The sequence below is a fragment of the Peromyscus leucopus genome, chromosome 13 (genome assembly GCF_004664715.2).
Source record: "Peromyscus leucopus breed LL Stock chromosome 13, UCI_PerLeu_2.1, whole genome shotgun sequence".
In the NCBI taxonomy this organism is placed as follows: Eukaryota; Metazoa; Chordata; class Mammalia; order Rodentia; family Cricetidae; genus Peromyscus; species Peromyscus leucopus.
In genome coordinates, this window is record NC_051074.1 from 44,248,659 (window position 1) to 44,262,404 (window position 13,746).

At 34.4% G+C, this 13,746-nt stretch overlaps 1 protein-coding gene across 4 annotated transcripts in view; it reads left to right on the forward strand.

Moving 5' to 3' along the window:
• Nucleotides 1-13,746, forward strand: part of Erbb4 (erb-b2 receptor tyrosine kinase 4) — a 1,086,504-nt gene that overhangs the window by 800,724 nt on the left and 272,034 nt on the right. For 2 of the 4 annotated variants that reach the window (XM_028870095.2, XM_028870097.2), the window contains exons 15-16: nt 3,601-3,755; nt 12,106-12,150. In XM_028870095.2, coding sequence (XP_028725928.1) covers nt 3,601-3,755; nt 12,106-12,150 — 200 coding nt within the window. Of the gene's footprint in view, nt 1-3,600; nt 3,756-12,105; nt 12,151-12,270; nt 12,346-13,746 lie in introns of all 4 variants that reach the window. The other 2 variants (XM_028870094.2, XM_028870096.2) reach the window with 1 other exon arrangement.

Genomic DNA, 13,746 nt, shown 5'->3' on the forward strand with positions numbered 1-13,746 from the left:
TTCCAGACAGCAGTATCTTCAGTGTTATACAAGTAAAATGCTTGCTAAGAACATGGTAACTGTGTAGTAAATGGTATGATGTTATCCTACACAAATATAGTAGAAATCCTTGGTCTCTTCAGCAGAGTAGGCTTGACATGCAGGAAAGCCTTTGTTTCATATACTGGTCTGCCTGCACTTGGTCTTGTTTGTTTAATTTATATATTATATATGTAATTATAGTTATTGTCCCCACTTTCATTTCCCTGAATGGACCCAACGAGAGAGGTAAGGGAAGAACCGTGGAAAGGGAAGGAAGGAGTGTGAATCAAACAGTTACAGGAGGTCAAAAGAGAGGATGAAGAGGCAGCAATAGAAGAAAAGGAATTGGATGAGGAAAATGAGCTTTCAAACACGTTTTACAAAATATAAAGTAGCTGTTAGGATGGTTCATCAAAGTTGTGCTCTAAATATTAATTCTACCCTTTCGTTGCTCTCAGAAAAAATATATTTAATTCCTTTTATGTACGGTACTCTGAAAGTCTTGGAAATATTCACAAGGAGCTATCTCCCTATTATGACTCATAAGCTCTGAATTCGAAGCATCTCCACTTCTCCATGAAGCATTCGGTAGTGGTAGCATGGAGAGAGGAGGCTGGAGAGTTCAGCCCTCCCCCTCTTATGTATGGCTTCTACTTCCATTTCATTATTCAAAGTAAGCTTTATCTTACCTTCACTGACAGGTGAATGGCAGTCTCCCCACAGGGATGAAAGAACATTAGTGTATCATGGTAAATAAGTAGCTTTGTTCTCGGTAGGAGCTACCTGGGTAAATCAACTGCCACTGAGAAAAAAAAAATAACAATGCACACATCAGGATTTAGTCTGTCACATTGTTGCCTGTCTAGACTATTTGGTCCAGAGGTAGTTTAGAACCAAGGAGAAGAAAGAATGCATCCTTCATCCCCACAATTTTATCACTCACTGCACCTAGACTTTTAAAAGTCTTGGAGATAGCACAATACAAGAGTGAGCATTAGATGCTTTTCTTTTCATTATGAAAATAAAATAGGAGCCAGTGCTTCACCTACTTAGAGATTTGTTAGAATGTCTTTAACTATGTCAGTTTTGTATCACAGTGAAACAAATAGGCACAATATAACTGGTTATATCAGAATATACTTAGTTATTAACTTATATTCGTTTGTGACATTTTTATATCTTAAGATTTTTACCTGGATACTATTTTACATTACAAGAATTTAATAGAAAAAGAAGGCCTAATCCAGATTCTGCTTAATTTACTTATAGTAAGCTTTATTCTGTGTTCTACAATAAGCATGTCTCTTGTCTTATAGAGTAAGTCATGCCACTGAGCATACTTGCACAGTAAATGATTGCGTATAATAGATAGTGATACGTGCCTAAGTACCCATGAGCAGGTGCTAAAATTGGAAGCGTGTGAACTATTCTTATTTGAGAGGAAATGAGAAGTTACCATTAGCAATACTTTAGGTAGAATGGGGATTAGGTTTCATATGTTAATTTAAATTATTTTATTTTATTTTATTTTAGCTCTGAGCTTCACATCAAAATAATGGAATAAATAGCTTCTTGATCTAAGCTCACTGGTTTCTTTATGATTACTTTTTTTTCTTTACATTGCTACTTTTCATTAGATACTTCAATCTTTATCTTTTGCCTTGTGTTACTTTATATTACCAACTTATAATATCTAGCTGGTTTGAGGTTGTCATTTCTATATAGTTAAAATCACCCCCATGAATAAACATAACTACACAGTCATCCCTTAATTAACAGTTCAACATAATGTGCACCTACCTGGTTCCAAATTCACAATATTTGCAAGTAAGAACTTGGTTTAATTGTATCTTTGAATACTTACTATATCCTACTTATCTAAGCTATCTTCAGGTGTCCTGTAATAATTGTTCAGGTTTCCAGACATAGGCAAATAACAGGAAGAATAGATCAGAAGGCAAACATATCCCAAACAAGTGGTCAAAGGAATATTATTGTCATAGAACTCTAAGCAAAGAGAGAGCCTAAGAAGGAAGGATAATAATATCAATTAAAACATAATCGAAATAGCAGAATATGCAAAGATTAAGGCCCTTCTTAAGAAAAGTAGTATTTTAATCAAAATGTTCTCAACTTTCTTCAATCTCAAAATATACTACTTGTTTCTTGTATGCGTACTGTCAGGATAGTAACATTCTTAGATGTTAAAACTAATATTAAAATGTTAATTTTGAGACTGGGCATAATGACGCATTGCTATAAGCCAACATTCTGGAGGCTGATGTGTGAGAATTATGGGTTTGAGAACACCATGGGCCTCACCAGGAAACACTGTCTTTTTTTTTTTTTTTTTTTTTTTTTTTTTTTTTTTTGGTTTTTCGAGACAGGGTTTCTCTGTGTAGCTTTGCACCTTTCCAGGAACTCGCTTTGGAGACCAGGCTGGCCTCCAACTCACAGAGATCTGCCTGGTTCAGCCTCCCAAGTGCTGGGATTAAAGGCATGCGCCCCCATCGCCTGGCAGAAACAATGTCTTAAAAATCAAAATAAATAATACAAATAAGTACATATTGCTTTTATTATTGCTTTTATATTATTGTTGCATATCAATTTTCTCCTTATTAAATCTATTTATTAAATTAAATAAGTATTAATCTACTTATTAAAAATTAAATACTTATTAAAATCATTATTTAAATTATAAATGAAAATATGTCTAGTGGGTTCACTATATTTTAATTAATAATGTTCGTTCTACTGTCATCATTGGATAAGTTTCTCCATATAGTTTTTTTAATTTTAAATTCTTATTATATATAATTTTTAATGTTTGCTTTTCAGAATGTACATTTTATGGCTCTAAAGATTGTCCTGTGGTTGGCAAAATTCCATATAAGTGTATATCATTTCCTTTTGAGCATCAGCGTAAGATGATCAGCAAAAAATAACCAAGGAATTTTTTTATATGTCTAGGAGGCCTACTACCTGATAATTTAATTCGTAGTACATTTTAAAGTTTATTTTTCAAATAGTCATTAGGAAAGACTGTTACCCAGGAAGAGCAGTGTATTCTAATTTCCATCATGCATTGTTTCTCATTAACTATTTTGTAGATGTATGTATTTCCAGTAATGGTATAATAAAACATACATGTGGAAAATTTATTATAAACACATACTGTTACTCTATACTACAATTAGGAACTAACCACAAGAAGAAAATGTTGATAACCTTTTCAAAAAGCCATTGGGGAATATTAGTTCAAATTAAGTCACATTAGAGAAATGACATGAAGAAGAGATGGACTGAGAACAGCTGATTTCAAAATCAGGGTGTGTCTAGAAGATACTTGCAAGTATGGTGATAGTATGATGACTCAAATACAACACAGCAAAGAAGACCTTTAAGGCTCCCTTACTGCTGTTCATGTTATTATTGGTGGACAGATGGACATGTTCTCTCCCTACAGGAAGATTTATTTGTCATTCACAAAATCCTAAGAAACTAAACCACGGAAATGCCTTTCCGAGGGAATTGAACCCATTTCTCTTTCTCCAGATGTTTTCCTTTTTCATATTTCAGGGACCAGACAACTGCACAAAGTGTTCTCATTTTAAGGATGGTCCAAACTGTGTGGAGAAATGTCCCGATGGCCTACAGGGAGCAAACAGTTTCATCTTCAAGTATGCAGATCAGGATCGAGAATGCCACCCATGCCATCCAAACTGCACCCAAGGGTAAGCATCCTTGCTAGTCAAGGACTAAACAGTGGACATGTTTCCAGTTGAAAAGATGAACACAGTTATCAATATTCTGATGATGTCTACTTACATTAAAATAGTCTCAGGAAATGCTATTTATCTTTGTAATTTAGGTGGTGATTTTAAATGAAATTCTTTCTAGGTGAACTACTGAAATATCTCCAATTATCATTTACCTATAGCCTCCTTATTAACTCCTTCATGAAGCTAGTGTGCTTTGGATGCAGTCTAAAAATCATGCAGTCTTATAATAGATTCGGTATATAGAAGAGACAATATAGTACTTGTATTATAGAGTTTTTTTTTTTTTTTTGGTTTTTCGAGACAGGGTTTCTCTGTGTAGCTTTGCACCTTTCCTGGGACTCAGTTGGTAGCCCAGGGTGGCCTCGAACTCACAGAGATCCACCTGGCTCTGCCTCCCGAGTGCTGGGATTAAAGGCGTGTGCCACCACCACCCGGTGAGATTTTTTATATTAAATGTATAGTTTCTATTTCTTCCTGTCAAAACTTAAAATGAAAATATCTCTTTAAAAATTCCTGCTTTGGATTAGTCCTTCAATGAAATTTGATTCTAGGCAACCATGGCAAAGAAAAAAAAAAAAAAAAAAAAAAAGAATAACCTGCTCATATGTGTGCTCACAACATAACTAATATAGTGGTGTGAGTTGTTTTATTGTAGTTTTCCTATAACATAGAGTTCTCTGACTGTCATGAAACCATTCAGAAAGATATATACCTATATTCCATTCAAGAGGATATGTTGTACTGCATAACCTATGATATTGATAACAGTTGGATAAACACAAATCAGGGGGATTGTTTTGTTCAGTGTTATGGCCATTGATGGAGACATTAGAGAAAGAACACTGTGTATGAAAGGAAATAATGTCTCCTCTAACAAATTCCAATCTATTTCTTAAGACAAATTTATCTTATCTCAGTAATGATGTTCCCCGTGTTTTTTCTAAAAGTTAAGTATGGTTAAAATTGAGAGCAGTTTAACACACTCCATCCTCTCACCATAAAATCTCACCTCCATTGTGAGTGCTATCCGTCAGTGTAGGAACAGAATGCACACACGTGTGCACACACATGTTGAGAAGTTATCTTGGGTGCTTTATATCTGGCAGGAAAGTAGAGGTTCTGTGAAAAGATTGTCCTGCCAGATTAAGGCCTAGCTGTTAAAAGATGTTGAAAAAGTGAAGCGAGCAACATTATTTTCTGTGAAGAAAACATCAATTTTGGGATGCTGCTATAAATTCCTACAGGTCATGAAAGCAGCTAAGTCACTCTGTGAAGTGGCAGATCCTTAGAAGGCAAAGCAATATTCTGCCACACAGATTCAAATGCAGTGGAGAAGAGCTGCTTGCCAACTCCTTAGTGTCTACATAAGCACACAGGTTGAGGGCACTGAGAGAGTCACCTACACACTTTGCTTCAAGGAAAACAGAAGTAATAAACAATTCCCCTTGTGAGTGTTGGCACACTTGAGTTGAGACTATTAAAAAAAAAAAAAAAAAAAAAAAAAAACTTCTGGTGCTGCTGGAGCAGAAGAGTCAGCAAGAGTAAGAGAAAAACTTTGCCTGCGAAAATCATCCACAAGAGGGTTTCATTGTTTTGCAACTAAAATTAAACCAGTAAATTATTCAATATAATGTCGATGTCAACAGCTGTTGCCATTCAAAATGAGACCTTTTGCTGTTTTTGCAAATCTAATTACAACGAAACCATTAGGGAAATGAGAGTGAGACACAGAGCCTAGTCTGGATGTGTGGCTGGAGTGTCTTACTTGTCAGCCTCTTAAAATCATGGCTGTATGATAAAGGAAGGCATATATCGTAGAGGGAGGCAGGAGTTGAGGCCAATGGGAAGGGTTCAATGACTGTAGCAACAGAACTGGGATCTCCTACAAAAGGGAAGCTGAGGTTTAATGGGGAACTCTAAATAAATAGAAAGATACTCTCAACAGCTCCTGGCTACAGAATAACAGTGAAACGGAAGATGTTGTATTTCATAGCACCTTCCATGGTAATATGTCTCCAAGGATGACCTTGCTCTGAGGTCTTATTGTTGCTTTCCCTGAGCTTGCCCTTCCTCATAACTTCCATATTGACTTTCACTGACTTCATGAAAGTGTTGTTGATTCCAGCTCCTGAGGAGAATTCAGGAATTCTTACATTGTATGAACTAGACCACAGCATACCGGTACACTGTGCCTTTGGCATCTTGTACTGAATGAAGAAAAGAGGTGTCCTGGGAAGCTCATCTCCTCTTTTCAAATTGAGTATAAGCACATAGAGCTATGATCCAGTGACAGATCACAGAACAGAGGGAATGCTGGGATGAATGATTCATTTTTTATTTGTCAGTTCATCTATTAGCTTACCATATGAGTAAGTGTGAGCTCTCACCAGGCCACTTCTAATTCTGGAAGCAAATTCCCTTCTACATGTCAGTGTTTATCAGGTCGTTCAATAACCAAGCTAATGGAACTATTCTTTCCAATTACATCTTTTTAAGAAATAAGATCTTAGTTTGAATAACTTTAATGATTTTCCTGAAAATAAAATTATTTAATACCTTAAATGTATTTTTACTACTCTAAAAGTACATTAAATAAATTGACTCTAAAAGTTATTCAAGTAATTTTTTGAAAGATATACCATTTAGTCCTGATTAGAAAACTCACCAGTATCCTTAGTAGATAGAAAAGGAAGGAAGGAAGGAAGGAAGGAAGGAAGGAAGGAAGGAAGGAAGGAAGGAAGGAAGGAAGGAAGGAAGGAAGGAAGGAAGGGAAAAAATATTGTCTTCTCTTGCCTTGAATAGGGGCCATATTTTGTCAACAAGTTCTTATCTTAATCATTCTTGAGCCTCCTCTGTGGGATGCATGCTAATTAAGTTGTCTTCTTTCAGTTGCTGTTGCAAATACCATCCCCAAAAGCAAGGAGGAGTAGAAAAGTGTCTATTTCAGGTTACACTTCCAGGTCACAGTCCATCATTGAGGGACATAAGAGCAGAAATTCAAGCTGGAATTTAAAACAAAGAGAATGGAGGACCACTGCTAGCAGAATGGTCAAAAGTTCTTTGCTTAATTAGCTTTCTTATACAGTCCAGGACAACCTGCCTAGGCTTGGTGCCACCCACAAAGAGATGAGTCCCTTTGCATGCATTAACAATCAAGATAATTCCCCGTTTGATATACCCACAGGCTAATGCTATCTAGGTAATCCTCCATCAAGACTTTTCTCTCAGATGATTCTAGTCTGTGTCAAGTTGACAATTAAAGCTACCTAAGAGCTCTGCTTTTTTTCATGTCATGTTTATAATTAAGACACAGCCGTTGACCTGTAAGACTCACATTTATGTTGTTGAAATGATGGTTAAGAGTTTGAACAAAATATGGCCGGGCAGTGGTGGCGCACGCCTTTAATCCCAGCACTCGGGAGGCAGAGGCAGGCGGATCTCTGTGAGTTCGAGGCCAGCCTGGTCTCCAAAGCGAGATCCAGGAAAGGCGCAAAGCTACACAGAGAAACCCTGTCTCGAAAAACCAAAAAAAAAAAAAAAAAAAAAAAAAAAGAGTTTGAACAAAATAATAATAATAAAAGAAATTTAAAAATTAAAGTTTGGTCATGTTGACACACACCTTAAATCCCAGTGCTTAAGGGGCAGAAGTAAAAATTTTTGTAAATCTGAGGCCAACTTGTCCTACATATGAGTAATTATACAAGCCAGGGCTCCACAGTAACACTCTGTCTCAAAACAAAAAAAAAAGAACAAAACAAAACAAAGAATGAATTTGAAGTGCAATAATAATTATTTATATTTATAATTGGTAGTATCTGTGGTTTAAAGAGAATTTATTAACTAAATGTATTCCATAGTGCACAATGAGTACTTTGCTCTCTACAGTGACATTGCTTAATTTGTGATAATTTAACATCTACTTCATTTTCTTTTAGTTTAATCCAAATTTGCATTGTAGACATGGATTGCAAAGCTCATTTCATTGAATGTTGTTTTTAAAACCTCACTTTAATTTTATTGGCATGTACCTTAGTCTCTTTTATTAATTCATTTTTTTTCTAATTTTCAAGTTTACATAATGAAAAATATCCATTGATACAATGATAGATAGAAAATCTGCTTGTAGAACTAAGTCTGTAGCTTTTATATATTGATAAAATTAAAAATATCCTTCATTTTCATTTCAAAAATTGGAGATTTTTCACAAATGCCTGAATTATGCTTGTCATGTAGGTATGTCAAGGCACTTATGTATCATGAACAGTTATAAGTCAAAAGTGTCTCACTATCCAGAATTATAGAGATGGTTTTTGAGTGTGTATAAATGTTACAAATTTCTGCTATTTTTAGAAATATTGTACTTTGGTATACTAATTTTTAAATGGTTTTATTCCTGGTCCTATTTTTGGCCCCTTGCTATTTTTTGTGCTTCAAAATTGGATGTTTCTTATCCTGTGATCTTGCTTAATCAATATAACTTTTATGTTTTAAGTAGCTGCATATATATATATATATATATATATATATATATATATATATATATATAAAACCTATGAAGAACCTAAAATACATGGTATTTTTAAATACATGAGGATTTATACTTTGTAAAAGCATCCCCACATTTACTAACCCACATCCTTCTTGATCTTCATTGGTTTCTATAACCCTCATTTTAGAAACACATTTGAATCTCAAATATCCTATGTAATATCCTCAACAACTTTTCTTGACCCATGTTGATGTTCTATCATTTCTGCTTGAATCCATTGTCCTATCTGCAATGTGCTTCTCAACTTACATCAACATAAATCTAAAAACCTTGGTGTACACACAATTGTTTTTAAAGTTCTAATTTTACTGCTTCTCCCTGAATTTGAGTCTGTTGGCCTATCTCTAGATTTATTTTTCTAGTTAGTTTTTTAATTTCTTTACAGTAATAATGCGTACTTTTCATATTTGTTTTATTTATATACATATATGTATGTATATGAGTTTTTATGAGTTTCAGTGCCCATACACACCCAGAGGCAAGAAGATTGGCAGATTCCCTTAGAGCTGGAGTTGTATCCATCCATTTGCAGGACACCCAGATTGTTCCATAGGTTCTGGAGCCCAACCCCCAGTCCTCGTGAGTGTGGAGCATGTGCCTTTACCTGTTGAGGTATCTGTCCAGCCAAATTTTATTCAATTATACTTTCCCATGCTTTAGATACAAGAGACTGTCTTATGGCCTTACCATTAGAAGTCTTTGAGTTTCCTTTTTGGCACTGGATTTTTTTTCATGTCCTCTGTTCTTCAGCCATCTTTCCACTATCACCATTTCAACTCTTTCTAGTGTTCTGTTTCAAAAGTGTTTCTCACTACCACCATGGCTCAAAACTTTCTTTCACACTTGTTGAGGAAAATTGCTAACTACCCATGCAATAAACAGTAAATTCTAGATAGAAAGCAAAAAAATGCAAGTATCACTCCCTCCTCCTAAAATACACATATGAGGAAACATGTCCAACCTTTGGATTTTTCATTGCTGGGACAACTCTCCTCAAATATAAATTATAGGACATACTTACATCATTTGATCTTTTTTCACTTAGAATTATAATTGTGTCTGTCACCTCCTCTCCTCCCAAACTCATTACTGGCATTTATTGAAACTGCATTTGCCTGTAAGCTAGTAACTTTACTATTACTTTGTTCCATTGTCTGACATAAACTTACTGTTCTCCATGCCAAAATAGCTTAACTGGCTCCCATATAACTAGTCTTCACATTACAAAGAGATTTCAGATACAAATCTAGCAATGTAGTGGCTTCCTTTGGCTATCAATCTTTCTTGGTTTTTCAGGGTAGCCTTTCAAAATTTAATGTTTTGGCTTTTCATACAAGTGTATACTGTACACGGAGCAATCTGTCCTTATTCCTTTATTCTCTTTTTTCTCACTTCTCCTCATCCTGTTAGTCCTCTTTGTTCCCCTAGGCTTCACTTTTTTCATGTCATGTATTTGTATATAATTTTATATTGGTGTTTAAGGTCTAGGAAACACAAATGAGAGAAAATTACAATATTTGTTTTTTTTTTCCTGAGGTTGGCTTAATTGTTTCATAAATTGATCTCCAGTTGCACAGATTTTCCTGCAAATTGTATAACTTTGTTCCCTGTGATTGAAAAATGCTCTCATTGTGTATATTTACCACATTTTTCATTCAGACAAGCATAGTTATTTTCAAACTACTACAGTGGCTTTCCATTATCTACTAAGTTAAAGCCTACCACATCTGGCTCCTAAAGTTCTTCCATCCTCTTTTTTTCTCTCTTTGTGCCTGCCATCATTCTCTCTGTCTACTTAGAAATATTGTTCAGAGTATGTCATGCTTTTGAGGTATGCTTTTGCTACAATTCTCTACTCCCTAACAACCACGGTTGCCCCAGCCATGGCTCTCAACATCTCAAGCTACAGATCACTGACTTTCTCCCTAAATGGGAAACATGCTGGTGTCCCTTCTCCATATTATACATACAGAGCTCTACCATACATGTGTACTCATACATTTCTCATGTGCAAACACTGAGCTCAATGAAAATAAGTAAAAAAGCATCTAATTCATCTCATTCACTCCTGCAGCTCCTTGAAGGGTACAAGCACTTTAGTAGACTCATCACATAGGCTTATTGAAGGAATGAAGATATTTCATTATTCACACTCTCTCCTCAAACAGAATTTTACTATTGAACGTTTTTATCTTTCAAGGGTCATTATAAAGATTACACGCAAACTACAGCTTTTCAGACTCTCTCTTGCAAAGTAAGCAGTCAGACTTAATTTTACAAAATGGCAGTACTGTCATAAATATAACATTTTGAAGGGAATATCACAGGAACACAATAAAAAACAGCCCTTTAGAACAAAATAAAAGAAAATCATATGAGACTATTGTAGGGATTTAATTTCCAATTAAAAATTGTTCTGTTTAGATCTAATGTATGGAACCAAGTCAATAGTGTGGCTTAACTGTCTCTTATCTTATCTCTTTATTTCACAGAACTTCGTCACATTTTCTCAGACTAAAATTTACTTTTGCTGCTCAAATCTGATCCTCAAAAAAATTACAGTGAACTGATTTTCTACATAGTAGTAATGTTTCAGCAGGTATGAATGAGCAGAGAGATGGTGACTTAAGTTATCAGATGAGTTCTATTAATTACTAGCATCTGGAGTCAGTTACAGAAGCTGCTCATGGTCTGTCCACATCAGTAAATACCTAAAGCTCCTTTTCCAGTTTTTAAAACTCAGAGTTTAGAAAAACATGTATACTCCCTATTACCACCCAAATTAATCACTCCTATAAATCGTACCCCTAGAAGCTGTTTATCTTTGAGGAGAAGATGAAGAGAAATAAGAAATTCAACTTAAATACATTGGGAAATAGAAGAAATTTTCCATAATGGCCCAGAATGAAATTCTAAGGACTGTATATTAGAATTCTGTGCATTTAAATACATTCACGAAATTTTCATCTTTGTAGATTCCTCAGCTACCTCTGTGTTTTTTTTTCATTTACTACAGAATATCTATTTGCTTTTGTTGGAGTTGAATATTGTGATATCATTTTAAAATTTATGTTTACAGGTCACGTTTTTGCTCTTTAAAAGTGGTCATCAAGATGTACTGCAATGAGGGCCAGATCAGTTCAGTTGCTTTTTAAATAAATACATGTTTAATGATAAATATTGAAGAGATTCATAACCAAGGATTGAAATAATCTGATTATGTAAAATATCCATGGGAATTGCATTAAAATATATTAACTTATTTTCTGCCAAGATGCATATTTAATGAACATCAAACATAAGGCTATTATATTACATTCAATTGTTCATTGCCTTTTTATTGATTTTTTGTATATTGCTTAAACTTAATGGTGGCTTAAGAGAAATGATGTACATGAAAACATCCATAGTCATTGAACTCTATGGTAATTAATCCAGCTGTGTGTAGTGATGAAAGATGCAAAAGGACTGAAGCTTTCGAAATGACTGTTTATGAAAGTTATCCACAGAAGCAGGTAAAATTTCCACTGCTGTTTCCATGTTTCCTGGCTTTGTACCTGAGTGGTAATTTCAATTCACTTCTGTGTTCGAGTCAACAAATAACATTTCTCTCGGTCTCTAAAATTATGGTGCTCCTGAAGCTGCCAAATATTAAAATTAAGGATTTGGTACATTTAGTATTTATCTTTTTTTTTTTTTTTTAATGACTGATTTCTCTTTCCTTGTATCTCTTTGACATCTGAATCTCTGCAGGTGCATAGGCTCAAGTATTGAAGATTGCATCGGCCTGATGGATAGGTACTTGGTGTGCTTGCTCTCATCTTCTTCCTCCGAGGCTCCATGCGTGAGCACTGGTGCATGTGTGTGCATGCCACTGTGACTGGAGAGTGATGGTTTCTGTTCTGTAATTGCTTGCAGGTGTAACGGTCCCACTAGTCATGACTGCATTTACTACCCATGGACGGGCCATTCCACTTTACCACAACATGCTAGGTAACATCAACCATGTTTCCATTTTATCACTCAAATTCTTTCCTTAGTTACCACCAGACAAATTACTAACCAATTGGACTGAAGTTTTAATACATTAAATGAGAGTTACAGCAGAACTGAGAGCACTTTGCTTTTAAAATCAGTTCTTAATTTTACCTTCGTTTGTTATGATTTCAGAGTTTTAATTAGTAATGCCATGATTTTAAATTTTATACACTTAAAAATTAGTAATTATCTTAGAACTTCAACAGAATATTCTTAAGTTTATACACAATTTCAAAACTCAAAGTTCATAAAGGAAAATTTTGAAAATGTTGATTGATACTTATAGAATGCTTTATTTAATTTGAATTTAATCTCTGATTTTGTGTTATTTTGAACTGACTGTTTCAGATGGAAAAATTATCGTAGAATCAATGCAACATGGAAAGTATTTTGTGCATGTTAAAGCATATATTGGCGTTATAAGAACAGAATATATTATTTATGTTTACACAAAATTCGGGACACAAATATTTACAGTAGCTTTAATCACAATCAACAAAACCTGGAAGCAACTTAGGCTATCCAGTTGTGATATATTCATGCATTTCAAAATGCCTGAGTAATAAAAAGGAAGAAATTGATGCTACACATACCATGGATGGATCCCAAATTCACTATGCTGAGTGAAAGAAGCCAGACTGTTAAAAATACATACTACATGGTTTCCTTTTTATATCAAACTCTGGAAAAGATGAAACTGCAGGGATAGAATATCAGTCAGAGTTGCCAAAAGCTAGAATTTCAGGGGTAAGGTTCACTATAGAATAGTAAGAAGGAATTTTGCAGGTAATGGATCAATCTATACCTTTATTGTGGTATTAGTTGCACAAATAGAAAAACTTAATACAAGCCATGAGCTACGTATTTTATTATAAATTATATAAATTTGTGGTTTATTGTTTATACATAAAGAAATATAATTGTCAAAATATTTTGTGAAACATTTTAATTAGAAAAGTAGTAATTTGCAACTTTACATAGAAATATTATTAGCTTTCTAAAACAAATTACTTTGATCTTTTTTGCAAGAAATACAGTAATGTTAAAGTAAAAATAAAATGACAGTTTTAGATTAAGTATTGCTTTTAATAAAGGTTTTTTTGTGTTGTCCTATGACAATGAAGCATTTGTAAGGTATAACCATCACATTAAAAAAATTCACAGTAGTGATAGATCCCTGTGGCTGCCTTTATCAGGACTAGCCATTATCCTGAATTCTAACAACTAAGTTTGTCCAGTCTAGTGTTTTCATCTTATCTAATTCACTCTTAATATGGTCTTGTTCTATGTATCTGGCTACTTTCACTAAATATTACATTATGAGATTCATCTATGTCATTGGATCCATTCACAGCT